This window comes from Acomys minous (genome assembly GCF_964271855.1).
Source record: "Acomys minous genome assembly, chromosome: 11".
NCBI lineage: Eukaryota > Metazoa > Chordata > Mammalia > Rodentia > Muridae > Acomys > Acomys minous.
Window position 1 is genome coordinate 85957267 of NC_140492.1, and position 27539 is coordinate 85984805.

The 27539-nt window shown below is 37.5% G+C and overlaps 1 protein-coding gene across 7 annotated transcripts in view; it reads left to right on the forward strand.

The window, feature by feature from the left end:
- Positions 1–27539, forward strand: part of TMEM161B (transmembrane protein 161B) — an 81681-nt gene that overhangs the window by 47361 nt on the left and 6781 nt on the right. For 5 of the 7 annotated variants that reach the window (XM_084800719.1, XM_084800717.1, XM_084800715.1 and 2 more), the window contains 6 exons: positions 1682–1779; positions 10048–10204; positions 21900–22051; positions 22453–22513; positions 23054–23194; positions 25873–25986. In XM_084800719.1, coding sequence (XP_084656845.1) covers positions 10140–10204; positions 21900–22051; positions 22453–22513; positions 23054–23194; positions 25873–25986 — 533 coding nt within the window. In that variant the 5' untranslated portion in view covers positions 1682–1779; positions 10048–10139. Of the gene's footprint in view, positions 1–1681; positions 1780–10047; positions 10205–21899; positions 22052–22452; positions 22514–23053; positions 23195–25872; positions 25987–27539 lie in introns of those variants that run through there. The other 2 variants (XM_084800716.1, XM_084800721.1) reach the window with 2 other exon arrangements.

Below are 27539 nucleotides of genomic sequence, written 5' to 3' on the forward strand. Positions count from 1 at the left end.
AAGACAGGGCATCGTCACGTAGGGCTCTTCTACCTGCTCTTACTTCTCAGGGCAAGTCCGTGTTGATGTCCCTCCATGTTACCTTCTGCTCCCTCAGCTGGAAGTCAGCTGAGGCTATCCTTAGTACACTTGGTACAGTATACCTTGACGTTTATCGGCTTATTAGTCAGGAGCCCTTCCGCTTTTAATTTTCAGTAGTTTTTTTATACAGTATTCTTAACCAGTGTTACAGTTTCCAAAATATTTTATGTACAGCTGCAACTTAGTATAGGCAGCCTCCCTAAATAATTTAATTTACATTTCACCAAAAAGCTGTTGATGAAAAGTGAATGAGTGGCTGGAGTGATGGCACAGTGGCTGAGAGCAGTGGCTGTTGCTCCAGAGGTCCAGGGTTCAATCCCTGGCACCCACTCTGCAGCTCACAAGCTGTGTAGCTCCAGTTCTGTTGGCTATGATGCCCTCTTCTGGTCTCTGCGAACACCGGATGCATGTGGCACACAGATTCTGCCAGAAACACCCATACATACAAAATCATAAAAAAAAATTTTTTTAAATGTCAAATTTCCGAATTTTATATACTGAAGGACCAGTATTTCAATCCAGGTTTGTTTTTAGTTGCTTTTTTGTTTTCAACCACTAACTCTGCTGATGGTCATTCTTACCACGTTAAACAGTTGTGAGATTCAGTTATACGTATATTATTCATTTTGAAACTACCTGGATTCTATTTTGCATGCCTGATAATCTATCATTTTGTCTTTTTTGTTTTTTTTTAAACCATGTTCTCCTGCAGCCCAAGCTGGTAACGGGTAACTTCTGACCCTCCTGCCTCCAGTTCCCGTTAGCAGCCATGTGTCACCACCGTAGAGCAAGCCCAGGATCACAGGCAAGCCAGGCAGGCCGTCTCCAGTGGAGCCGCATGCCCAGGTTGCCCTTACAGGAATTTCTCCTGAGTCATGATTACAGAGACATGCACTGGTGCTGCTGCGCTCTGCTTACTCACAGCAACAGTGCAGGCTTGCTTCCCCCACATGAAATACTGGCACCAGAGTGCCCCCATTTTTATTTATTAAGAGTAAATACAATGGTGAAAATAATGTTACTAAAACTGGGCTCGTTACTTTGTATATCCATTTAATTGTTTGGGAGTGGCACAAGTACTGTGAAAGAACTTTGCTGGTTTTCCCCACCTGTTAGCCTTTGTAGGCTCCTCCATGGCTGCCTTTCATGTTTCTGAGGCGCCTACAAACACTACTTTTAATATATCCATTCACCTCTGCCCTGCACTACAGGTGTGTGTGTGTGTGTGTGTGTGTGTGTGTGTGTGTATACACATTTAAAGAGAATTATTTTTCTTTTTTTTTAAATTTTGTACCTACAAAAGGTGGCTTTTAAATTTTCAAAAGATAGTAGGAAAAATGGGTGGGAAACACTATATTAGCAAGCAAAATTTTGTTGCTCTTGCTAGTTTAGGCAGGTCTTCCTCTGGGTATCTGCACTGTCACATAATTTACCTCAGCATTTTTGTAATCTCCTTTGGAAAACTGTTTTGCATAACTGACCTCCTCTAGGGTGACATTAGAATGAAACTTTAAAACCTCTTTTGTATTTACTATGACATAAGTGCGTGGGTAACTAATTTAGTTTGTGTGTGTGTTTGTCACTTGTCTAATTTTTGCAGAAAATACAATGGTCACATTGAAAATAAGCCACTCACCATTCCAAAAGACATTGACCTTCATCTAGAAACCAAGTCCGTTACAGAAGTGGATACTCTAGGTAAGGTGGATCTTGTGAAGTGTTCTGCAGGGAGCAGTCTGTGACAATGAAAATACTCTTATTTGTTGTGGCCATGGATTTGTCTGCCTATGGGGCACATTTTGTATATTTTCTAATAATGAGTTCATTACACAGAGCATGGAATCTAACAACTATCTTTCTCAAATGACCTTAAAAGCTCCAAAGTCTTTATTCAAACGAAACATTCCTTCTCTGTTCATATGGCATTATTTTCCCAGTTCTGTAAAGCAGCACACTTACCCAGCCTTGTTACACCATCTGCTTATGTAATTTCCAAAATTCTTACTTCCTTTCATAATGCACTTTAAACTACATTTGCATGTTAAATTATCTAAATTTTAGTAGTTCGACTATTGCAATAGTGTTAAGTATTAAGAAGTTGAAAAAATTTTGTTCACAATTCATTTTTATCCAGTAAATATATCAAAATAAAAATTTACTTTCCCCACTCAGTTTCTGTAATAATATAACCTTAATTATTTTAAGTTTTAATGAATTTTATATGAAGCTAACTGAATTTTAGAGGGGGTGGGGAATGGCTGAAGTGATGCTGTTTCTAACAGTAGCTTTCAGACCTAAATACATTCAGACTACGTGAAGAGATCTTTAAAAATAAAGATTCTTTATTCTAATCTTTAAAAATTCATTGACTTTTAGAATAGGATCTGGGAATTTAACTCCAAAACTGCAACAGCTGGTATTGATTTTTAATCAAATGTGGGAACCTCTGGGTTACATGAAAAATGAGGAACTAACACATTAATCAATACTCTTTTTTAAGAAAAAATTTCATACTTTATATTGTAACCAGGGTGTTCTCTCTCCTGACTCCTGGATTCTCTCCAGTACTCCACCTTCCCAACTCAGTGCCCCCTTCTTCTTTAGAAAACAATACAGTATAACAAAACCCCCAAGCAAACCAGAATTAAAACAAGAAAAGTCACACACCACCACCACCACCACCACCACTATCACCAAAACCCATTAAACACACACACACACAATCAGAAACCATAATAACCAAGCAAAAGATCAGTAAGACAAAAAAAGGCCGAAACATTATGAGGCAGAAAGTTTACAAAAAATAGCAGTGAATTTGTTTTGTGCTGGTCATCGATTACTTGGCATGGGGCCTACCCTTAAGTGTAGTCAGGGTACCCAGTAAGACTCTTTTGGAGAAAACTAATTTTTCCTTTGCAAGCCAGTGTCAGTTGGAGATGGCTGCTTTGTTAGGGATGGATCCCCATGTCCACCTACTCTTTCTCAGCACTGGGACCCCACCTGGCTTAAACTTTTGCACGTCCTGTGCATGCCGCCACTGTCTCTGAGTTCCTGTGTACATCAGCCTGTTGTATCTGGAAGACACTATTTCCTTGGAGTCATCCATCACCTCTGCCTCTTACAGTCTTTCTTCCTCCTCTACCACATTGCTTCCTGAAGTGTGTAGGGAGGGGTTTGATCAAGATATCCCATGTAGGACTGACTCTTCCAAGGTGCCTCACTCTCTGCACATTGTTCAGTTGTTGGTTCCCATTACTGCAAGAGGAAGTCTGATGATGGCCAAGCAGGAAAGACGGTGAGCGACCTATAGCAAAATGTTATTAAGAATCACTTATTATTATGCTCCTATAGCAGAACAGTAGTAGTTGATTTTCCCCTAGCCTCGTGGCCTATCCAGTGTCAGTTTCTTGGCCACCTGAGCCGTGTCAGGCATAGGTTCCATGGCTGCAGTGTGACTTAAATCCAAAGAGTGGTTGGTTGCTCCCACAGCATTTATGCAAACATTGCAACAGCATATCATGCAGGCAGGCCATCATTGTAGATCACAGGGTTTGTAGTTGAGTTAGTGGTTATCTTTCTCGTCTGGTAGCATGCAGAGTTCCTTCCAGTCAATAGGGGGGAAGGCTCTAGTTAGGCACCAGCTCGACTTCTTTGTGGTCAGTGAAATTGTATGTGTTGTCTTCAGCAATAGGGCCTTACCATGAATTTATAGAAAGCAACCAATAGCCTGCGTTGTTGGGGGTTTCCATGGGACCCCTTTGGCCAGGATTGCAATTAGATGTAACCCATTCCTAGCACTGAAGTTTGCACTTGGTGATGACAGGTGTCTAGATGGGGCATTGTTATTGGGGACTCCAGTTATATTTTGTGCATATTATGTATACATGTTAGGAAGCTTCTAGAGTAGGCTTTAATGTGACCCCTCAACTGACCCTTAGTGTTAGCTGCTCCTGCTGACATGCCCCTCCTTAGCCACCGTCCTGTTTATTTAATCCTCCAGCCTCAGTCTCCCCTGTGCCTCCCCATACTTACATATTTCATTTTAGCTTCCTTGGGAGATCATCCTCACCCCACTACTCCATTATTTTATACCTAATCCTTATGCTTATATAGATTATAGTATGCCAATTGAGGGCTTAAAAGCTAATATCCACATATAAGCAAATACATACCATATTTGTCTTTCTGGGTTATCTTACATTTAACAGCTGAGTAATATTTCATTGTGAAGTATACCACATTTTCATTATTCATTCATCAGTTGATGGGCATCTAGGTTGTTTCTTAGTTTTTACTATTACAAATAGAGTATCAGTGAGCCATGGTTGAGCAAGTGTATCTGTAGTAGGATATAGAATCCTTTGGGTATATTTGTGCGAGTATTACAGCAGCATATCACACAGGCAGGAGCTTGAGGTAAATCGATTCTCAGCTTCCTGAGGACCTTCCACACTGATTTCAATAGTAATTGTACAAGTTTGCACTCTTCATTAGCTATGGATGAGTGTTTCTCTGTGTAGCCTTACCTGTCCTAGGACTCACTCTTTTAGACCAGGCTGGCCTCAAACTTATAGCTCAAGTGCTAGGATTAAAGGCACTGCACCACCACTACTCCTTGGCTATTCATTTCTTGATGTCCAGTGTTTTTCTTTATATATTTTGAATATTAGCCCTGTATTGGATATGTAGTTAGTAAAAATCGGTCTCATTCTGTAAGCTGTGACTTTGCCCGAATGATGGTACCCCATGCCATACAGAAGCTTTTCAGTTTCACGAAGTTCCATTGATAGTTGTTCTTTGTGTCTGTTAACAGTGTTCTGTTCAGACAATCATGCCCTTTGCCGAGGAGTTCAAAACTATTCCCCACTTTCTCTTTTGCCAGATTCAGTGTATCTGGCCTTATGATCCATTTAAAGTAGTGTTTTGTGCTGGTGGAATCATGTTCCCAGCCATCCAGTTTGACCAGCATCATTTGAAGAAGATGATGTCATTTTTTCCATTGTATAGTTCTATCTTCTTTTTCAAAAATCAGGAGTCCGTAAGTGTGTGGACTTATGTGTGGGCCTTCAGTTTGAGTCTACCCATCAATATGGCCGTTTATAATAAGCTATAACCGTACTGTTTTTATTCATATACATCTGTAGTACACCTTGACCTAGGGTATAGTGATACCTCTAGCAGTTCCTTTACAATTCAAAATGTGTACGCTATCCTGGCTTTTTTTGTTTTTTCATATGAAGCTACACAGTGATTGTATTTTGAATTTCTGTGAAGATTGTGCTGGACGTTCAATGGGGGTTGCATTGAATCTGTAGGTTACTTTTGGTGGGATGGCCAGTTATCATTGTGTATTAGTCCTGCCAAATGATGAGCATGGGACATCTTTCCTTTTTAGATACCATCCGTTTCATTCTTCAATGTCTTAAAATTTTTATTCTATAAATATTTCACTTATTTTATTAGAGGTATCCCAGATGTTTGTGACAGGTATTGTTACCCTGATTCCTCAATCAGTTTATCATTTGTATATAGATGTTTGCTTGTATCCAGCTACTTGGCTGAAAGTTTTTACCAGTTTCTGGTGGAATTTTTTAAGGGTCATTTATGTGTAAAATCATATCATCTGCCAGTAAAGATGCTTTGACTTCCTTTTTTCTGTGTATATCACTGATCTTCTTTAGTTGTTGTATTACTCTAGGTCTTACTTCAAGTACCATATTGAACAGGTAAGAAGAGAATGGGCACCTTTGTCTTTTTCTTGGTTTTACTGGAAATTCTTGAGTTTCTCTATGTCAATGTTCGCTGTGGATTTGCTGCAAATTGCATTTATTATATTTAGATATGTCCTTTGTAGCCCTAGTCTCTCTAGGGCTTTCATCATGAAAGAGTGCTTTATTTTGTCAAAGGCATCTAATAAGATAATCATGCGATTTTTTTTTATTTAAATATGTTTATTTGGTGGACTACATTTATCTATCTCTGGGATGAAGTCTACTTTGTTCTTGGATTCATTTTGCAAATATTTTATTGAAAATTCTTACATCTATATTTATCCAGGATATTGGTTTGTTAATGCTCTTTTTTGATGGGTCTTTGTGAGGTTTACGTATTAGGGTAATTGTGGCCTCTTAAAAAGAATTAAACAATGTTCATTCAGAATAATTTGAGGAGCGTTGGTATTAATTCTTTTTTGAAGGCTTATTAGAATTCTGTGTTGAATTAATCTTACCTTGGGCTTTTATTGGTTGGTAGACTTTTAATTACTGCTTCTATTTCACTGAGAGTTTATGGTTATTTAAATTGTTTATCTGATCTTGATTTAACTGTTAGATTGTTAGCCATTTCTTTTACATTTTCTAGTTCGGTGAAGTGCTTAAGATTTTCTGGATTTCCTAGGTTTCCATTGTGATGTTCCAGTTTTTCGTCTCTAAATTTATTAATTTGGATCTTTTCATCTGTTAGTTAATTTGGCTAAGGGTTTATCAATTGTATTGATTTCCTCAAAGAACCACCTCTTCATTTCATTCATTCTCTGTGGCTTTTTTCTATTTTGTTGATTTCATCCCTGAGTTTGATATCTGCCCCCCCTCCCCCCAGTTCTCTCTCATTCTGTAATTCTCAGGTGTGCTATTAAGCTGCTCTCTTTTTTTGGCTTTTTGTTGTTGTTTGTTTTATTTTTTCAGTGTAGGCACTAGTGTTATGTGCTTGCCTTTTAGAGCCACTTTCAATGTATCCAGTAAGTTTGGGTATGCTGTGTGTTCACTTTCATTGAATTCTAAACTTATTTTCTTTATTTCTGTCTTGACCCATTTTTCCTTCAGTAGAGAGTTGTTCAGTTTCCATGAGTTTGTAAGCTTTCTGTTGTTTCTGTTGTTGAAATCCAGATTTAATCTATGGTGATCTGATAGGATGCAGAAAGTTATGTCAATTTCTTTGTATCTGTTGAGACCTGCTTTGTGTCTGAGAATGTGGTCAGAGTTTGAAAAGGTTCTGTGAGATGCAGAGAAGAAGGTGTATACTTTTGTGTTTGGGTAAAATGTTCTGTAAGTATCCACTAGGTCCATTGGTTTATAACATCTGATAGCTCCAGCATTTCTCTGTTTAGCTTTTGTCTGGATGACCTGCCGATTTGAGAGAGTGTGGTGTTGAAGTCACTCACTATTGCTGTTTGAGGGTCAGATTATAATTTTAGTTGTAGTAGTTTTTCTTTTATGAACTTAGATCTTAAAATTTTCAACGTCCTTTTGGTAGATTTGCCATTGATGATTTTGTAGTCTCATTTTTTTTTTATCTATTCTGATTACTTTGGATTTTAGGTCTATTTTGTCTTATATTGTAATGATGCTACATCAGCTTAAACAATACTTCAAATAATGCATAAAGTATTGTTTTGTAATTTGATCTTTCCTAGTACTATGTCATACCAACTTCAACAAAACCATAATATTTATTTACCATCTTATATAAAATAATTTTATGATATAGATTAGCATCAGAATCTTTATCAGTGGGCATTATTAGTTATATAAAAATTTTTAACTATCTAGAGCAGCAACCTAAAGCCCACAGATGCCAGTCACAAGTTTCATAAATCAGTCTCATTAGCTAAGATTGATGGCCATCCTCTTTTTCTTTTTACTTTTTCATGCACTCTTACAAACACCTTGTTATTTTGATTACTAGTTATCACATTTGTTTTTCTTAGTTCTGCATATGTGCAAAAGTGCTCACTAGTTTCTGTATATTGTTGCTATTTTTATTAACAGCGAATATTTATTGAAAAAATTACCAGCTACTTTGCCAATCATGTTATACTCAGAGGTCTTGTTGTAGGTATCAATTACCAATCTCCTTTTTTTTTTCTTTTTCTTTTTCTTTCTTCTTCTCTTATACATCTCAAGCACAGTCTCTCCTCCTCCAATCCCGCCCCCACCCAGATCCATTGCTCGTGTTTCCCTTCAGAAAAGAGCAAGCCTCCCTGTGTTAATAACTGAGTACAGCATAACAGGTTACAATAAGACCAGGCATAAACCCCCATATCAAGGCTGGACAAGGCAACCTAGTAAGAGGGAAAAGGTACTGCTAGCAGGCAATAGGGTCAGAAACACCCCCACTCCCACTGTAGGCTGTCCAACAAAATCCCAAAGCTTTAGCCACAGCATGTATGTGGAGGGCCTGCACAGACCCTGTGTGGGATCTCTGGTTGCTGCTTCAGTCTCTGATCTCCTGTGAGCCATGCTTTGTTGATTCTCCTGCTGTCCTTGACCCTTTGGTTCTTACAATCCATCTTCCCCCTCTTCTGTGGGGTTCCCTGAGCTCTGCCTAATGTTTGGCTGTGGGCCTCTGCATCTGTTCTCATCAGTTGCTGGGTTGATGCCTCTCTGATGGCGATTGGACTAGGCACCAATCGTAGCAGAAAATCACTAGGAATCGTTTTATAGATTTTTTTTTCTAATTTATAAAAAAAATAATTTGGCACAGTTTTATTTTGGGTATTACAAAACAAACCAACGAGAACTTGGCTATTTTAACTGAAACGATGCACTTTGGTAATATGGCTTAGCATGTAGTTATTTTTATTATCATCATCTATTATTTGTTTACAGCCTGATCACAGCTTCCCCCCCCCCCATCTTTCCGGTCCCTCCTTCTCACCACCCCTCCTCTTCTCCTAAGAAGAAGGGAGACCTTCCATGGGTTTCAGCCCACCTTGGCATATCACGTTGCAGTGAGCCTAGTTGGATCTTTTTGTACTGAGGCCAGGCAAGGCAGCTCAGGTAGAGGAGGGACCCACAGGCAGGGGCTGTGAGCAGAGGCAGCCCCGCCCCTGCCTCAGGACTCCCACAGCTATTGCATGTGTGCAGATGACCTCCTAGGTCCGTTCCGTAGCATGTAGTTTCTTAAACATATGATTCCATGTAAACTCTTTGAGAACTACTTGCAAATGGTCCTAGTTCCAAAACTTGTTATTTAATATCAGGAACACTCCTGTTAACCAGAGTTGCAGTGAAGTGGGCCTTGATGTTTCTGTGCTGTTGTGAATGCGTGCCATGTGTGCACAGCTATGCAGAGGGTTTCTCTGAACGTCTCCCGTTATGTGGCGCTCCTTATTGAGCCAAGTGCCTCATACAAGCAAGCTCTTTACGACTGAGCTTTCTGCCCTCTGGGAACTCCTTTTTACCCCCAGTGGCCTACTGAAGAGACGTATGCTGTTATATTATTAAATAGACATAAAAAGGTGGTGTATGGGTTAATATATGGCCAAGAATATCTGCTTTACTTTGGTTGGCTGTGTACATAGTTGGTAACCTTCACACTCAGGAGGAAATAAGCCATACTGTGCTTTATAAAAAGTTTAGATGAAATACATAGAGCAGTGGAACTACATGTCCTGTCAGAGACTTTTTTTAATGTAGGCGTGGAATTATGGAATCATTGTTGAAGGGCAGTGGTTTTACATAAATCCATTATTGTATCTTTTTTTTTTTAAAGAGAGTAAGAAGCGTGTTTGTTGACTTACTGTATGTGCAGTAACTTACAGACTAGTCCTGTATCAGTGGTTAAGAGCAAAGTTTAACTCTGAAATCAGTGTAAAACTTTTGAATTTTAAAGCAAGTTGTATTCAGTGATGTTAATGTAAACATAGCTAGGTACACCAAAGGAAAATTATTCGTGTAATTTTCGTAAAAATAAGCTGTTAAGAAAACAATATATTTGCATTCATGCTTTAACAGCAATTTAAATAACTTGTAGTAATCAGTTCCGGATTATTTTCATTACTTAATTTATGAACTATCAGAATTTAGCTTTAAATGCCAAAAATTTGACTGCTGCATTTTTAATATTTGTAAATTTTACAGTTCAAGTCTGCAAATACACTAAAGTCTGACACACTTAAAATTATATGGATATATCCTCATACACTTAAATTTTAACCTGAACTTTTCTTGGACTTTTATTTTTCAGCATTGCATTACTTTCCTGAATACCAATGGCTGGTGGATTTCACGGTGGCTGCTACCATCGTGTATTTAGTAACTGAAGTCTATTACAGTTTCATGAAGCCTACGCAGGAAATGAACATCAGCCTAGTCTGGTGCCTCCTGGTTCTGTCTTTCGCAATGTATCCTTCAAACCATCATTAACAGTGCAAACTTAATTGGTTTTTAACTTAATACTATTAGACATGTTTAATTTTTAAAACATTCATTGATTGTTAGAGAAGTTTCCTTTGTTGAATTCTTTACAGAGTTTTAGGATATGTTAAATTTATTATTTGACAGTTTCTTATGTATACAGTACAACTTGGTCATATTCAATCAAAATTCTTTATGTACCTTCTTAAAATTTCAAAATAGTATGGTAGTTTAAAAAGTAAAAGGTAGAGCTGGGTGTGGTGGCTCACGACTGTAGTCCCAGGACTCGGCGTGGCAGAGACAGGTGGATCTCTGTGAGTTCGAAGCCAGCCTGGTCTACAAAGCAAGTCCAGGACAGCCAAGGCTACACAGAGAAACCCTGTCTCAAAAACAAAACAAAACAAAAACCCAAAGCAACAACAACACAAAAAAGTAAAACATACAGAAAGATGCCACCTCATTCCGTTTTTACCCACGCAGCTTGTTGAAGGGCTAATGGACATTTTGCCTCTTTAAGGAACCTTTTGGGTATGATGAGAATAAAGGAATTTGCTTCCAGGTGCCTAATTACTAAATATTTTTAGACCCTAGAATGTATATGTTGTAATTTTTCCTTTTCCTCACCCCATTCCACCCAACAGAGATAGCATTTTATTAAGTTTACTGTGCAACCTGTGAAAATACTGTTTGTAGTAAAACAGATTTTATTGCCTTCATTGAATAATTTATTTTTATTTCATGGAAACTAAGTTTTCCCAATGCTATGGTTTATCAGCAGATTAGTACTCCATTTTGTTTTCCATAGAATAACTATGGAGCCCTCGTTTATTTATAAACCTAATGCAATTATGTTTAATGTGTTACTTTGGGGAGCGAGCAGGACAGTTTGAGGAGTCAGTTTTCTCCTCCATCTAGGTCTCAAGCTGAACTCAGGTCCTCAAGCTTACCGTCTGGTATGCTCACCTGCTCGGCCATCTCCTGTTTGGTCTTCATAAGCTTTGACACAGTTCTTGTCCTGGAATATTTTTCTTTGCTCTCTAAGAAGAATTCCCTGTGTCCCTTTTTTAGTGTCTTGATCTCTTTCTTGGCTCACTCTATTTGAAAGTAAGAACTCTCCTGCAATGTCTTTAGAAAAGTGGTTTGGAAGTTTTGTGTGCCTCAAGCTCTCTTTATTGATTGATAATTTGGCTCAGTTGAAAATTCAAAACCAATTTTTCTTCATAATTCTGAATTGCTGAAGAACTGGGTGCTCTGTTGACACCCATGTTGTATCTCCTCCCTACCTAAGTACGAGTCTCTTGGAACTTTTTTGGTATTCTGAAATTTTACTGTGAAGTCCTGTTTGTTTACCCTTTAGATGAACTAAAGAACTTTTTGTAGTTATCTCTCTGGTGAGTTTCTCATCGTTGTGACATTTTTGGGATACTTACTGCTGAAGAAGTAGAGTCTCTTACAGTAGCATCTGGAATTGTAGTTGTGTTTCATATATGTGGTTAATATAAGTGTAAGTTTTCTAGAAGATTTTCTTTGCGACTCACGACTGTGTTTATTGTTTGGACTACTTCCATTTAAAATGTTCATGAGCTGTTCATTTTTTTATCCCTTGTATGAACCTGCTTGTTTTGTGATTACATTATTTTGTGTTTAAGATACTAATGATAAATATTCCTTATGGAATGCTTCTTTCTCCACTTTAGTTACTATTTATACATATATGGGGATATATATGCTTCCTATGCAGATTATTTTTTGTGGTGTAGCTACTAGTATGTTACTACCAGAAACACACCTGTAATAGCTACTCTCATATTTTCTGTCATTTTTTATTTTATTTCACATTGTGTCATGTGATGGCAGCATCCAACTAGCTCTGCTCCATTTAAGTGCTGTTCTCAGGAAAGTTTTGAAACAGCAGCATCTCCGCACAGGAATACTGGGTTCGCTGTGTGCTCCTAGTTGTATGGAGAGGGGTGGGTTTGCAGTGCAGGTCATTTTCTTTAAGCTTTGACTTGTCCTGAAGAGGTGAGGGGACAGAAAGGAAGTAGAGTTGCACACTGAGCCTGTGTGTATGAGCTACTGCAGGTATGCACATTCAAGAGACCAAAACTAAATGCCAGATACCTCTATTGACACCAAAGAAGAGTGTACTCACAGCCCACGCTTGTCCTGGCTGTAACTGTTATCTTTAACTCTACGAACTACATCCTCCTTCCTAGAAGTGACTTCTGTCTGGGATTTCTTCATTTCATTACCATATTTCCCTGCTTATGACTCAAACACGGGTCTCCATTGACTACATGGGACAGTAGCTTTGCGGAATTCCAAGCACATATACATTAATTGATTCACAAATTCTCCGCAGATTTTGATAATGAAATGCCCGTGGTTAAAGTAGTTCTCAAATTAGATACATATAACTCAATCAGGTCAATGAATAGTCATAAATCAATTGTTTTATTTCCATAATCATGTTGGTTGTATTTTTATTTCTTTCTTCATTTATATTGATGTACTTAATCAGACAGCAGAAATGATTTCTATAGTCTCAAGAGTCCTAAGAGAAGGAGAAGGACATTTTGAATGTATGATACCAAAGTTAAATGTTGGACCCTGGAAGTGTGCCGCCTCCTGTCATCAGGGCACTCTCACACCCACGCTCATCTTAGCTCCCTTCCTTTTTGGCTTGTAGCTCCGTGCACCATCGGTGACCCAGTCCTTATGTTTCAGTCCCATTTATGTCATGCGGTGTGGTATAAGGAAGATGACAAGACCTTGCAGGACAAGGAAGCAGCTGTAGTGGTCCTCTTTGCTTTGTGTTGATATCTTAGAGTTACAGGAAAAAGTCTATTGATCTTGGGATCATGCAGCATTCTCATTTATGAACAAATGAAAAGGAAAAAGTTAGAATCATCGTAGCAAAAGCCAGTAATGTGTGATAGAACTAAAACATTTAAATGTTAAAGTAGATCACGACATACAGGTTGGCTTTTAAATAAACTTTCTTTGAGACTAGACCGAAGCACAGAGTGATGTGCCAGTTACATGACTTTCAAGAAGAAAGCTACGCTGCCAAGCATTCTGTGGCTTCTCAGTTAGACCTACTGGGCTCAGCTAAAGAGCTAAGTCATTAGTCACATTTCTACAGTGGGGGTCAAAGGTGTAAAGTTCAAAAGGCATTGTGCATGGTTTTATACCTAGTTAAGTTTTTAATTTGCCATGAATGTAGATATGAAAATTTTTATAAAACCAGAAGTGTAAATAGTTTAAATGAAAAGAAGTCCTAAGGTTTTCTAGTTGAGACAGTTTTATCTGTAGACATGCAAAGTTATGTAAGTTATTTGTTGTGGGAAATAGATAGCTATAGCAAAGTAGTGCAGCTCAGTCACTACTTGTAACCCCTTAAAGGCTGCAAGTTACTATACTCTTCCTTTGTGCAACTGTTCTGTTTAAATTAATATCAAAGTTGGAACTCTGAAGGAGATTGCTTTAGATGTCAAGTCCAGTGAGAAAGGAGCAGACTCTTAGCCAAGGTACTACCTTGAACTTGAGAGCTCCATATAACAAACATGTCTAAGCTTGTCTTCTGTGTGCACACTCACACGTGTGAAGGTCAAGGCATAACATGAGGTCCACGATCCACATCGGTTCTTGGGGATCAAGTTTAAGGTTGTCAAGCTTGGCAACAAAGGCCTTAAGAGACGAGCCAGTTTGCTAGCCCCAGGCTTGTTTTTTAAACTTGTACGGGCCTTTTGTGACGTCAGTTTTTTCAGAGTACTAAGATTTCTGGTCAGAACCCTGGAATGAAAGAAGGAAGCTGAATAATAGTGTCTACTTTCTGTCTACTAATTTATAATCAGTTTGACTTGCTCCTTTTACCTAGGAAGTGAATTTTTTTTTCCTGAAACTAAAATTTCGAGGGTAGCCTTCGTTGTTTTGTTTTAATCTATAACCATGGTCATTTTTGTTTTTAAAATAAAGCTCATATGTATGCTTTCAAATATCTCTGGTAGGTATTTTTCTCTATAATCTGGTCAGATTGAGCCTGGTTCTTTGTAAGCTTATTTTGTGATGTAGTTTACAACATGCAAGATATTTTTCCTAACTTCTGGAAGAACTTTTTTTCCTCTAAGTAGTAATTAAGCCTGCACATCTAAGAAACTATGAATAAATTTTCAGGTAATGTTACAAACTCTTTGTGCCATTGAGTTGGAATGATTATCTTGAAAAGGATTTTAGTAGATAGGGTATAAGTAGAGTTTTGGTGCTGTTTTTAGGGTTTTGTTTGTCTCTTTGTTTTGTAGTGTAGAATGAAAAGTGTAATAATGTGTTTTAGTTGCTTTTCTACCAATAAAAATAGATGTGGATAGCTTAATCATTTGAATAGGGGAGAAATATCAGCATTTTTGTAATAGTCACAAAAATAATTATATAATCTCTATTCCCATAGTTAAAAAAATTTTACTTCATATGAAAATCCCTTAAGTAGAAACATGATCATGTTTTTTAAAATAACCACAAATTTGTGAAAAGTAATAGACAATATTTTATGTTTAGATATTGACTAATATGGTCTAAGTATAGTCTCCTTTGCGATTTTTTAATGAATTAGGTATTGCTACATGTGCCAGAAGAATTATTTGATAATCACAGTCATAGTATGCTGCTTCTGCCATTCTAAAAAGAATAGTTATAAGATAATATTTGGTTTATTTCAGTACATTATAACAGAAGCCAAGTTTTCTTAATATGAGACTTTTTAAAATGTGTAGTTGTTTCTGTATGCCATGAAGGTGTAGGTTCAGAAGTAGGTGGCCTTGGAGCTGGAGTTCTAAATGATTGTGAACTACTTGATCTGGTTGCTGGCAACTGAACTCAGCTCCTCTGCGAGAGCAGCAAGCACTCTTTAACCACTGAGCCATCTCTTCAGCTCAGAGAATAGGATCTTGAAGACAGTCAACTGAGCTCAGTCCTAACAGTACCCTCAGGGTGCTTGGATTCCAGATGACAATTCTCCTGTAACTCGACACACTTCCATGTATACTTTCAATGTGACTCTTCTGTTTTCTATTTTATTTTCCATCTTTGCTGTTTCTTCTGACTTTTAAACTTTTCCATATTTTAGAAGCCAGTAAGGTGGCTTAGCAGGTAAAAGTACTTGCTGTTCAAGGCTGACATCCTGTATTCAACCCTTAAAACCCATGCAAAGATGGAGGGAGGGAACCTGCTCCATGAAGTTGCCTACCACCCCTCCCCATACGCATCATATATGCAATCATAAATAAAACTTCATATTTCTAAATAAGTTATCTATTGTGGCAGATGAAGGCTTTCTTTTCTTCTCCAAACCAATGAGTGTAGTTTTGTATTTTGGTTTGTTGCTCTTTTAAGACAGATCTGCCCCAAGCTGTCTTATAACTCAAATTTTTGTGTGTGTCAGCCTCAGGCGTGTGCTGTTAATACTAGAGAGAGTTTCTCATTCTCAGACTATACTGTTCCTTCTCCTTTTTTATACACCTAGCGTAGCTGGTGCCTAAGTATTCATGTGTGAGCATTGGAAGGCCCTGTGGGTTCATTTGTGATTTTTTAAAATAAATCACTACTTTTTGTAAAACCTTACAATTTTTTTGTGTTTCTTAGTAATTCCGTTCAGTACTGGCCTACCAATACTTACAACTGTATTATAAAGTAATTACAAAAATTTCTTTTGCCTTGGCTTTATTAGGACTGTTTTGCCTTTCAGTCTGGCTGTGTGACTGTTATCTTGGGACTTACTTCTGTGGTCCTTGTAAGAGTTCCTTGTACTCCCCCCCCCCCCCAGTAGTCCTGTTTTTCAGGAGTCATTGTTTTCCTTGGCTTGTTCAAATGGGTTGATATAACTTTCAGCCATAGTACGTACAATAACTGGTTTTGGACTTTGTGATTTTGAAGGGGCCTTATTTTTATACTGTCATCAGATTGGGTATAGAATTCTAGATTTTCACTATCTTTTTAGTGCTGAAGACATAATTCCACTGTCCATACCTTTCAAAGATGCTATTAAGAACAACATTCTCGTTGTTATATACATATGGTTTATTTTGCTCTCTCCCACTTCTCAGGAAACAATGACTATCTGGTTACATCATTGCTCTAAGCTAGTCACTTTATATATTGATTAAGATCTTTCTTACTTACTAAACTTGAAGGGGAAAATGGAAGTTCTGTATGTAAGCAGTATTTGCTCGTTGTACTGAAGAATAATTTGGTAGTGTTGAAGCTCATCTTGTAAAAAAGCCATAATGTCATTGGCTTTTGGTCTTTTGGAGTAATTTGGTTTGTGTACTTCTCCTTCTCCTACCTGCATGTCTACAAGCTGTTTCCAGAGGAACTTCAGTAAGTCCCCCAAGTCTCCCGTTCCTTTCCTTTCTTTTCAAGGCAGTGAGAAAATAACAGTTTATGTAAATCACACTTGGAAGTTTGGTCTTTGCTGGGCTTAGTAACATGTGATACAATACCCTCAGGGTGCCGAGCAGTTGGAGCTGCTAGGCTTTGTGTGCCCACAAGAACAGCTAATCAGTTCTTCACAGCAGTGTTTCTTAGCTGCAGTGTTCAGTAGGTTAGGGTTAGTCTGTGCATTTGTTAGTTCGACTGTCTCAGCTTATCATGGGTTCGTCAGTGTGTACCTCTCACTGAAGTTGAGCATCATTGCTGTCTTCCAATATTATTTAATCATTCTGTTTAATGACTTAATTTAAACTCTGTTTGCCTCCAGGTTATTTTCTTCAGAGGCAATTTTTGTATTAGAGTCAAAATGGGGTTGGTTCCCTGCTTGCACAGAAGGGAATAGCAGTGGAGTCTGAACCGCTCTCCATATAGAGGTCAGCTAACCTCTATTTTAAGCTCACAGCATGACTGCTATACCGTATAGAATCTTACCTCCTAAAATTTCATGGAAAAGGTTAAAAGGTTGTAGCATTGTGATGTCAGTCTATGTGTGCATTCCCTTTTCCTTCCTGTTATCAGAGTTCAGTTAATTAACTGAATTCAGTTATCTAGAAAACATTGATGTATTGCTGAGACTAGACTCTGATTTTCAAACTAGACCTCTATGGTTTTGTTTTTTTTTTTCCTCCTTTATTAATTTATTCTTGTTACATCTCAATGGTTATCCCATCCCTTGTATCCTCCCATTCTTCCCTCTGCCTTTCACAGGTAAAGAGACAAAAAAAGAAGTTGATGTGAAAACTCACGTAGTAAGAGTAGAACCAAGATTCAGCTAGACGCTGTAGAGCAGTGGAATGCTCTTTACAGCTTTGTCACACAGCAGTCCTTGCAGCATATGGGTGCACAGTGTGTGCGTTGTAGAACTAAGTGCTGGCGTAAATCCAGAAGAAGAGAATAGTCTTGATTGGAGAAGGCATCTGAAGGATGTTGACCTTTCACTGCAGTCTTTGATTAGGTAGATGGGAGGGAAGAGGACTGTGCACATTATAGATGATGTCATAGTGTGGATTACAACCAGATGATGGTAGTTTTACTGGTCTAATTCAAGAGGGCCTTTGGGGCTTATTGAAAGAAAGCCTGAAGATATGAATTGGCCACATCATCACACTTCGTTGCAGATTTTTTTTTTATGTTTTATGTTTTAGTGAGTTATAAGGAGGCTTTATTCTGATCAGGTATGTATAAATAAATAAGTAAATAGATACTTTGTTTTACAGTTTATCTAATATGCAGTATAAATCGAGTCAAGGATAATTGTGTTTTAGGCATCTGTGTTACGGGATTCTATTAAGAGAGCAAGGTCACACTTAATGTCTGAGTCATGTTATCTTTAGTATTGTTTGCTTTTAGGATTGATAGTATTTAATTCTATAATTTAGCGGTAGATGTAGTTTTTTGAAAAGTCATTCTGGCCACTGTTTGTTTGTTTGTTTCTATGTCAGTGAAGGAGTTGGAAATTGCTTCTGTGGAAATTCTGGTTTCAATTTTCAATAACATGAAACAGTGTTTCCCTAACGAGGGGTCAGTGCCCTGAGGCATTGAAGGATGGCACAGCTGTGTCTTGGAAGGAAAGAATGGGAGGATGAGGAGAAGTGCTGTGAACAACTTCTGAATATGACATCACTATCACCACCATGAAATCCCAGTAGCTGTGTTAGATGTACACAGAGTGCACCAGATCCAGCCAGGCAGAATTCTAGCACACACTAGGAAGCATCCTTTTTAAAGCCCCACCCCTTACTGAGAGGCTACTGGCAGGTCATAGCTTCTGGAGGAGGAAGAATTATTCTACTTTGAGGAAATAGCCTCTTGTATCCATGCTCCCATGTATGGCTCCATGCCTGTGCACATATGGGCAGCAATTTTATGTGCTGATGAAAAGGGAGAGTGAAGTATATAGAGGAACAAGTTGGAGCGGGCAAGGAGGAGTTTCAGGGGGAGCTGGGAGGATATGATCATATTCCAGTGTATACATGTATGAAATTCCGGAGGGAGGGAGGGAGGGAGGGAGGGAGGGAGGGAGGGAGGGGTGCTTAGCCAGTGGCACTGTAGGTAGTACCCACCCTGCCATTTCTGCAAAGGCATCCTTACAGCTCAGTAATAAGAGAGTTTGGGTAGCATATGAGAGACTCTGGGCTCAATTCCTAGCACTGCAGAATTAAAATACAAATCTAAAAAAAAATTCATAGCTTGTAAATAGCTGTGTGTTAGGAAGAAAAGTAAAAAAAGGTTAAATATATTCATCCAAATTGATGTGTCATTTGAGGATGAGCAGTCAGTCAACTGTTCTTAGTACTTTGACCAATTACAAGTTTCTGCTTCCCCTTCTAAAAAGCAGCTTCTCTGACCACGGTTGAAATAATGAGAATCTATAGGTATAAATGTATTTAGGAGGCAATTTGACAATATGACCATTTTTATAATAATAATAATATCAAGGTCTATCATAGGGTCTGTTACCTCTGCAGCTTTGAGATTACCGTACCTGTAAGTTATAAGAATAAGTTTTAGCTAGACAATGATGGTCCGTACCATTAATCCCAGCATTGAGGAAGCCAAGGCAGGGCTATATACAGAGAAATTCTGTTTTGAAAAATTTAAAAGAAAAAAAGTTGTAGAATGTAGTTAGGAATTATGCTCGTCTAGTAAAGTAGAAGATGGTAGATTCTCTTCTGAGATCCATGACTTCACCAGTCCCAGGTAGTTTCTAGGTTCCAAGTATCAGGTATGATTTCCCTGATGTTGGCTACTACCAAAACAGGAATACCACTGTTCATATATGAATATGTCCAATTAGACCGCTGCTGGTTACTACCAAAATATGAATACAACTGTTCATATATATGAGTATGTCCAATTAGACCGCCGCTGGTTACTACCAAAATATGATTGCCGCTGTTGCACCTTTAGGGTTGGTTACTACCAAAATGTGAATGCTACTATTTGGTTACTACCAAACTATGAGTGCCACTATTGCACCTTTAGGGTTGGTTACTACCAAAATGTGAATGCTACTATTTGGTTACTACCAAACTATGAGGGCCACTATTGCATCTTACCATGTTGGTCATTGTTGTGGTTCATAAGCATCACTGCTAGACAGAGCTGTTGATTTCTTCTCTCCCTGTCTGGTATTACTATGGAAGCTAGAGTAGTTTTTTTATGTTAGATCAAATCATCCAAGACACACCCCTTATGTGTACTGTGTCTTACCCTCAACCTCTAAGACAAACCAAGAATAATAGCAATACCCTATATTGTTCTGGGGGTCACTTGGGCAACCCTGTGCAACAACTCAGAACAGCTTTTTCATCCCTGGAATTGAGGTTTCTCTTAGTCTCTGGTTCTTGGGGGAATCAATTCAAGAAGTATAACTTTAAGGTGTGTGTGTGTGTGTGTGTGTGTGTGTGTGTGTGTGTGTGTGTGTGTGTTAGTGTTATAATTTTAAGATAAATATAAAATATAGTTCCTCAAGGCTTTATCCAATAATTGGTATTGAAGAGTTTTTTCTGTAACTATAGATGATAGCATAATAGGCAAAATCCCTTTATGTATAAAAGTTGAGAAGAATAATATTGTGTTATATTTAATGGTTTCATGGAAAAGAAGCTAAAAAATCATGGAAAGCTTAAAATAACATGGAAATTATGCTTTTGACAAATGTCTATGAATCATTTGATTTGAAATTAGCATCATATAAATTTGATAATTTGCTTAAGGTTGATAGCATAGAATCATGCCAAGTTCAGAAGTGCACACTATACTCTTAGCTGCTCATAAATGATTGAGTAGGTGTTAGTCAAAATAGGGAAAGGATTGACTGCTGGTTCAGGTAAGATTTACATAGTCATCGTAGGGATTTTAGGAGGAATGAGGCACGGATGCTCCACAAAGTCCTGCACTGCAAGATCCAAGCGTCAGTACTGCTCTGTACATTCCTCTGTACTTTGAAGAGATTGTCAGCTTTCCAGAGAAGACTTGAAGATTTATTCTTTGCTATAGAAATAATTTAGCAGGCTGTGCATATGTCTTAGTGGTTGAGCACCTGCCTAGAAAGCATCAGGCCCTAGGCTGGGATCCTAACTCCTTTCATTCTTTAATTGATGGAATCATTAAAGTAAAGTGCAAAAATTAACTTCCACATTAGCATAGAGCTTGCTACCTTTGAAAAATATAACAAGAATGCTTAACTAGTTGAGAAGATTCCATCTTTTGCCTCTGCGCTGCCATCCATAACTATTAAGTGCTGTTGTGTAGTTTGTGGAGGCAGGTAAGTAGAGTGCTACGTCTCAGGCTCTGTGTCATGACTGCCTAGGTTTAAATCTAATGTCAGAGCATAGCTTTCAGGTTTTTGCTTAACCCCTGGCACAGGTTTCTTTAGATTAATACTAAGACACAGCTCACTGTTCCAGTGCTTAGCGTGACACGCATGAGAGCTGCTTGGGTCTCTGTTTGGTTGTTGCCGCACTGTATGTGTGCTTGACTTGTCCACTCAAGGAGCATGGTTTGTAGTCTTGGTTCATATTTGACTTGATCCCAGTTCAGTTGAGGGGGTATGTGTTATGTGGGGTTCAGGAAACATGGTCCTTTAGTTTGGTGTTCAAGGTGAACATGGTGAAACTTGGACTGGTTTGGAACACTCAGTTGCAACTTGTCTTTGTCTAACCCTCTTATGAATGACGTCTTAAACAGTGTTCCTGTAACAGCTTACTACCAGCTACTAGTAATTTTCAGTTTTTAAATTGTTAAAGTTATAAATGACCCTGCGGTATTGTATTAGGTATTTAATTATCAACATAAGTACTATAAACATAAATGCTTGGTAAATATGCTCAATAAGAGTAGCTGGCTAAAATCTTACCCTCTCCTTTTTATGCTATTATTGTCATGAACCTATTGGCATAGAATTCTGTGGCCACCCTCATTAAATTTGACTCATATCCATAAGAAATACATTATGTAATTACAACTTAATTTTAATATACTTTTCCTTAATTTAATATAAACTCATATTAGATTTTCTTCTTGTTTCTATTCCATTTCCATTAAGATTTTCATTAGTTTTCACTTCCAAAGAACATCTGAGAGACAATCCAGTAGAACACTGTTTACTTCTTTTGGCATTTGCATCATGTAAAGATGGCTGTGCGTAGCTCCCACAAGTTATTTGTGGTTTTTCCTGAACTTTTCCTTCTGCAGCAAAGTTCTATTTTCATTAACTACACACTATTTTAAAGTAGAAGATGGTGGTGAAAGATCAGTTTGTGTCACCTTTGGATTTTTTTTCTTCGTTAAAGCTATGGCAGTTTTGATCGTAACAGAGAATTACCTGGAGTTTGGACTTGAAACAGGTAAAAGCTGTGTACAACTGTAAAATTTTTATTTCAGTATTTAAGTAAATTTTAATCTGATAAATATTTAAACTTAAAGTTGGTTTATGTGCTAACTAACATTTATTAATCTTCAATGAGATCTTTATTATTGTTGTTTTTCAAAGTTTTTATTAACATTTTCTCCATAATACTGCACCCTCAGTTTTTTCTTTAAGTTAAATCCATTTCTGTAATGGTAAAAGATGAATTCAAATTTTATGTACTCATGGACTGTACAAGTATCAGGAATATTAATTACATTATTGATGCTAATTAACATGCAAAAGAGTGTACCTCATCACTAAAGTATAAGACGCTGTGTTTTCTAGGGGAGTCTGCATTTCACCCCATGATGGGAGTTCTCTCTTTTTCTCCTACAGGGTTTACAAATTTTTCAGACAGTGCGATGCAGTTTCTTGAAAAGCAAGGTTTAGAATCTCAGTAAGTTTTAGAAAAGTTAAGCATTATCTAAATTTAACGTTTTCCATTCTTAAATAAAAGTTTTGGCTCTAAATAATGTTGATTTTAATCAGTAAAAATAACTCCTTATACCAGGACTCTCACTTCTCTCATTGCAGTGTTGGCATTCAGGCCAGAGGCACATGCAGGCAAGCAAGGGCTCACCCTAAGCTTCATGCCCAGCCTGCAGCCATCACTTGTAGGAGCAGCTTATTCATGCTCTGTACAGTTGTCTGAAGTTAGAACCCTCTACCAAATTCTTAGCTATTGCTCTTATAATCCCACAGTCTCCAAAGATGAAAGCTTATACCCAAGCCATATGTCATTAATGTGCTGTATGCATTGCTGGCTGCCATTAAAGAGAGATGCCAAGATCTGTTATGAATAAGACCAGGATTTTTCTAGATACATACCTTAGTGTACTGACATAATTGTGATTTGAAATTACCTGAATGGGAAAAGAAATGGTTCTTAGTAAGTTAACAAAAAATTTATCAGCTTTTTTTAAAACTTTATTTTTAGGGGTCCTGTTTCAAAACTTACTTTCAAATTTTTCCTGGCTGTTTTCTGTTCACTCATTGGGGCTTTTTTGACATTTCCTGGATTACGGCTGGCTCAAATGCATCTGGATGCCCTGAATTTGGCAACAGAAAAAATTACACAGTAAGCGGAAAATGTACATAAGCACATGCAGATAAATATATGTTTTCCATCCTAATTAAGGTATATTATTGTGATAAAATAAATTACTTTATTAAAAATTAATATTTTATGTCACACCACTTCCTCTCAGCTATAAGTAGTTTCTCTTTGAAATTTCAAGCCAACGTTAAAAATACATTTGTTGTTAAACTTGTTTCTACCTGTTAAAATGAAAATTCCAAGGTTTATGTTAATTCTTCTTAGTTCAGAGATTTATGATCTTTCATTCTCTGCACTTGCATTGATCTCTAGAAATTTTCTTTTTAATTTTTTATTATGAGATACTAAATTTTGTTTATTCAAATATTTTAATATTTTTATTTAAGATAATTAAGTATTTCTAAACCTAAGAGTTATATTTGTAAGAAATGTTTTCCTTAAGTTGTTGATCTGCATATTAAACTTAAATAATTCAGTGTTTTATTTTGAGATTGTAAATAATGTGCAGCATCCTATACCAAGTTAGTTTTAACCACCAAGTTCTATTTTGATGGTGAAATGTAGAGAACATCTTAAACCTCTGCCTATGGTTCCAAGCTCATTGCTGTTTTCTTTGTAATTGTTCCGGGGGCTTGTTTGTTTATTTGACTCATTGGGTTTGTTTGTTTGTTTGTTTGTCTGTTTATAGATAGAGACATCTTAGCAGAAATGTGGCCTTTATATGCTTTTGCTTATATCCAGGTTCTTGTCTTAGCTGCAGTGCCAGCCCTATTTGAGAATACTCCTTTTATATATACATATGCGTGTGTGTGTGTGTGTGTGTGTGTGTGTGTGTGTGTGTGTGTGTGTGTATTAAGCTTCTCTAGGCAATCATATTTGCTGAAATTACTGTTCTTTAAAACACTGTATGTAATGAAGTTAATTCCTTTATCTTTGCGTTCTAATCTCTTACCTATATTCTTTAGCTTTTACTTTTTCTCCTTGATTCCATTTCTCCATGCTTAGTATGTGTTTAGTTATTCTTAACCCCACCATCCATTATAGACTACTTCATCCCCCCTTTTTTTCTTTTACTCAGCATGCTCTTTGCTATGTCCTGCCTTTTTCCCACCACCCATGTCTCTGAAGGCTTCTTTTAAGACAAAACCTGGTTCCCCCTCCTCTCTCTACACACACACTGCAGTCCACTCACCCCAGTGTTATGATTTAAATAAGCTGAAAAGGGTGGGTGGAGGGGAGCCCTTCACAAGCTACTGAAACCGCTGTGGGCTGCTCCTTGATACTGGAGTGTTCCCTAGCAACACTGCATACCTAACACTGCTCTTTCTTCCTGCCCTCGATGGTTTAGCAAGCCTGTGCAATGAAAGTCACTTCATAAAACATAAAGCGCTTAGTGATGTTAGAGAGAGTGCTGGCACATCTATCTTTAGTAAAATGGGGCTTCGTTTTCAGGGTTTTTCCCTGTGGGGATTTGGGTTTTGTTTTATTTCCAGTTTATTACAGCCTTGTGTTGTAGTACAGCACTCTGTCGGACTGTAACAGTGTGGGCAAGCTAGTTCTGTTGTGGGTAACTTGAGTGGCAAAGGAGCAGCATTGTCCCCACTGCTGTGGCAGGGCGCTGTGACGTGTGTAGTAGTGGGGTTGTAACTATCCCTCCTCGTCAGGTACTTACAGTCCCCGACTCAGCTCCATATCTCCATCCCTGTCTCTACCTTTTGTCTGTGTAGTAATTTTTTAAAATGTTGTGTTTGTGTGTACATTAAACTATAGTTAAGCCCCCTCTGTGGTTGCTTATGAAAGCAGTATGTTGTGATAAAAACTGTCTGGCAAGTTTGCCTTTTGTCCCTAAAACAAAAGTTTTGGCAGCTATGTGTGTCTGTGGGACACAAGTTTAGATACTAGTTAAGGATGAAGCTGTACCTCAGTCCTGAAATCCTTTTGTTGCATTAGGATTTTAGCCTTGTCAGGAATAAATTAAGACTGGGTGTGGTGGCTCGGGTGTGTAGCTCCAGCCCTTATGAGGCTGAGAGGAACATGGTGGAGGCCAGGCTAAGCTGCGTATCAAGATGTGGTCCACAAAACTAAAAATAGAAACAAAAAGTAAGTTGTCTTTATTTTCATGTGGTAAAGAAATTAATTTCAGCTGTGTTTGTAACAGTACAAGAAGAAACAAATTTAAGCCATTTGTAATGTTGCTAATATAATTTTAACATTATAAATGATCATTACATATTGCAAGGTTCCTCAGTTGTAAGTTGTGTTTCGTTTGCCATATGCCTCCTAGTATTATGACTTTGCTAATCACTGTCATTTATTTTGAATAATGAGCACGTGTTTTGTTTAGCTGTGTTGAAAATTATCAGATGACTCCTGTGCATGTCCCATTGGAATCACCGAAATTAGAGAATCATTAAAATAACCTTTTTATTGAATCATGAATTTAAGAGATTACCAAATACATCTAGAGTAGAAGTGAACAAGTCTCAGTTTTAGCCTCAGAGCTCTCTAATGTGTTAAGTGGCCATGACAGAGCCATTTAATTGTCTAAGTGTGTACGTTCTTATCTGAGACACTAAGATGACACCATCCTCTTCAGGACTCCGCTTGGCAATAAACGATTAGAAATGTAGTATCCAGGCTACACTTTGCTAGCATGTTCCATTTCTGGGTTTTTATGTGTGTTCCTTGTATACTTTCAGAACATTACTTCATATCAACTTCTTGGCACCTTTATTTATGGTTCTGCTCTGGGTGAAACCAATCACCAAAGACTACATCATGAACCCACCACTGGGTAAAGAAAGTGTCCCTTTGTAAGTATGGGTACTGAGCTTTGTCTCCTACATCAACACTGCTTCTCTAATTGTTACTTGTGTAAATTTTAGGTAGGTTGGTTTGTTTGCTTTTTTGAGATCGGGTCTCATTGTGTAGGCTTGGCTATCTTCGAATTTACTATGTGGACCAGTCTGGTCTTGAACTCACAAAGATTCAACTGCCTCTGCTTTCTCTGAATGCTAGAATTAAAGATATGCCACCACCACACTTGGCTTATATCTAAAGGGTTGTTGGAGTTTTTTTGTTTTGTTTTGTTTTGTTTTGTTTTATGATAAACTGGGGTATTTTATTCTTTAATATAAGTGGAAATGATGGAGATAAGTTTTGAATTGGAAGCTGCGGGTCATCATGTAACCTATTTTTTATTTTTCTTTGAAACAAATGCTAATGATTATTACTGTTCACTGATATTAGCCTGTACCTACCTTGATAACTATCTCCTAATGCCCAGTTGTCATCTGACATTTTTCTTGTCATTTCGCCTATTTAGATCCTTCTATGGTACTTTTACTACTGTTCTATTGTGAAACTTATGAAGGAAAAGTAATGCCAATGAAAATATAAGTGGTATTTATTTCTTTATCCTGAAAGTTTTAACATTTCCTTTCGATTGGTGCATAGTTTTTTAGATGAGCTGTTTTTCAGATAAATTAGAGCCATATTTTTTATTATTGTCTAATACTGTAATTTCTATCTCTATCAAATGACAAGGCTTTTTTTTTTCCACAACATACTTAGGAAAATTTTAAATGTCTTAAAATTATTATTATTATTAATTATTATTATTAATTATTATTATTATTATTATTATTATTATTATTATTGTCATCGTCGTCATCATTATCATTATTATTTGTTCATATATCCCCAGTTAGACAACTCTGTTTTAGCAGAATAAGATGTCAAGGAAATACAGAGTTTATTGAAAGACATTAATAACTGCTTTGAATGCTAGCTGTAGGGTTGTAGAGTTACATCACAGATCTGGAAAGGGTTAGATAGCTGGTCCAAACTTTGCTCCTCACTGAACCTGTCACTTGAGGCTGATTATTTAACTGTTTCCCTCACCTGAGAAATGAAGTGGTGTCTACCTCACAGGGCTCTTGCTGGAATCAAGTGAAAGAACACTTGGAAAGCAGTCATTTGCAAAGTGCTTAGGAATGCTCTTTTCACTGTTGTCTGTACATATCCGAGTAGAGCCAGTGATGCGCTGACAATTTTTTTTTTTTTACTTAATTCTCTTGAACTAGGGAAGTGTCCACTAAAGACATATTGTGTACCCTACATATAACTAAACCTTAGTAATAGCTTTAACATGACAGATTACAAGTAAGATTGGGGAAAACAAGGAAACTAACATTGTCATAAACCAATTGTGCTGTGTGTCAGTGATTCTCAGCTTTTTATTTTTGCATAGTAATTGTCTGTAGTTACTGTTCTTACCAACTAGATGAGATAGCAGACTCAACAGTTAGTTTGGCTAATTGTTGTTCATCTATTTTGGGGGACACAGACACGGCACTACACACTT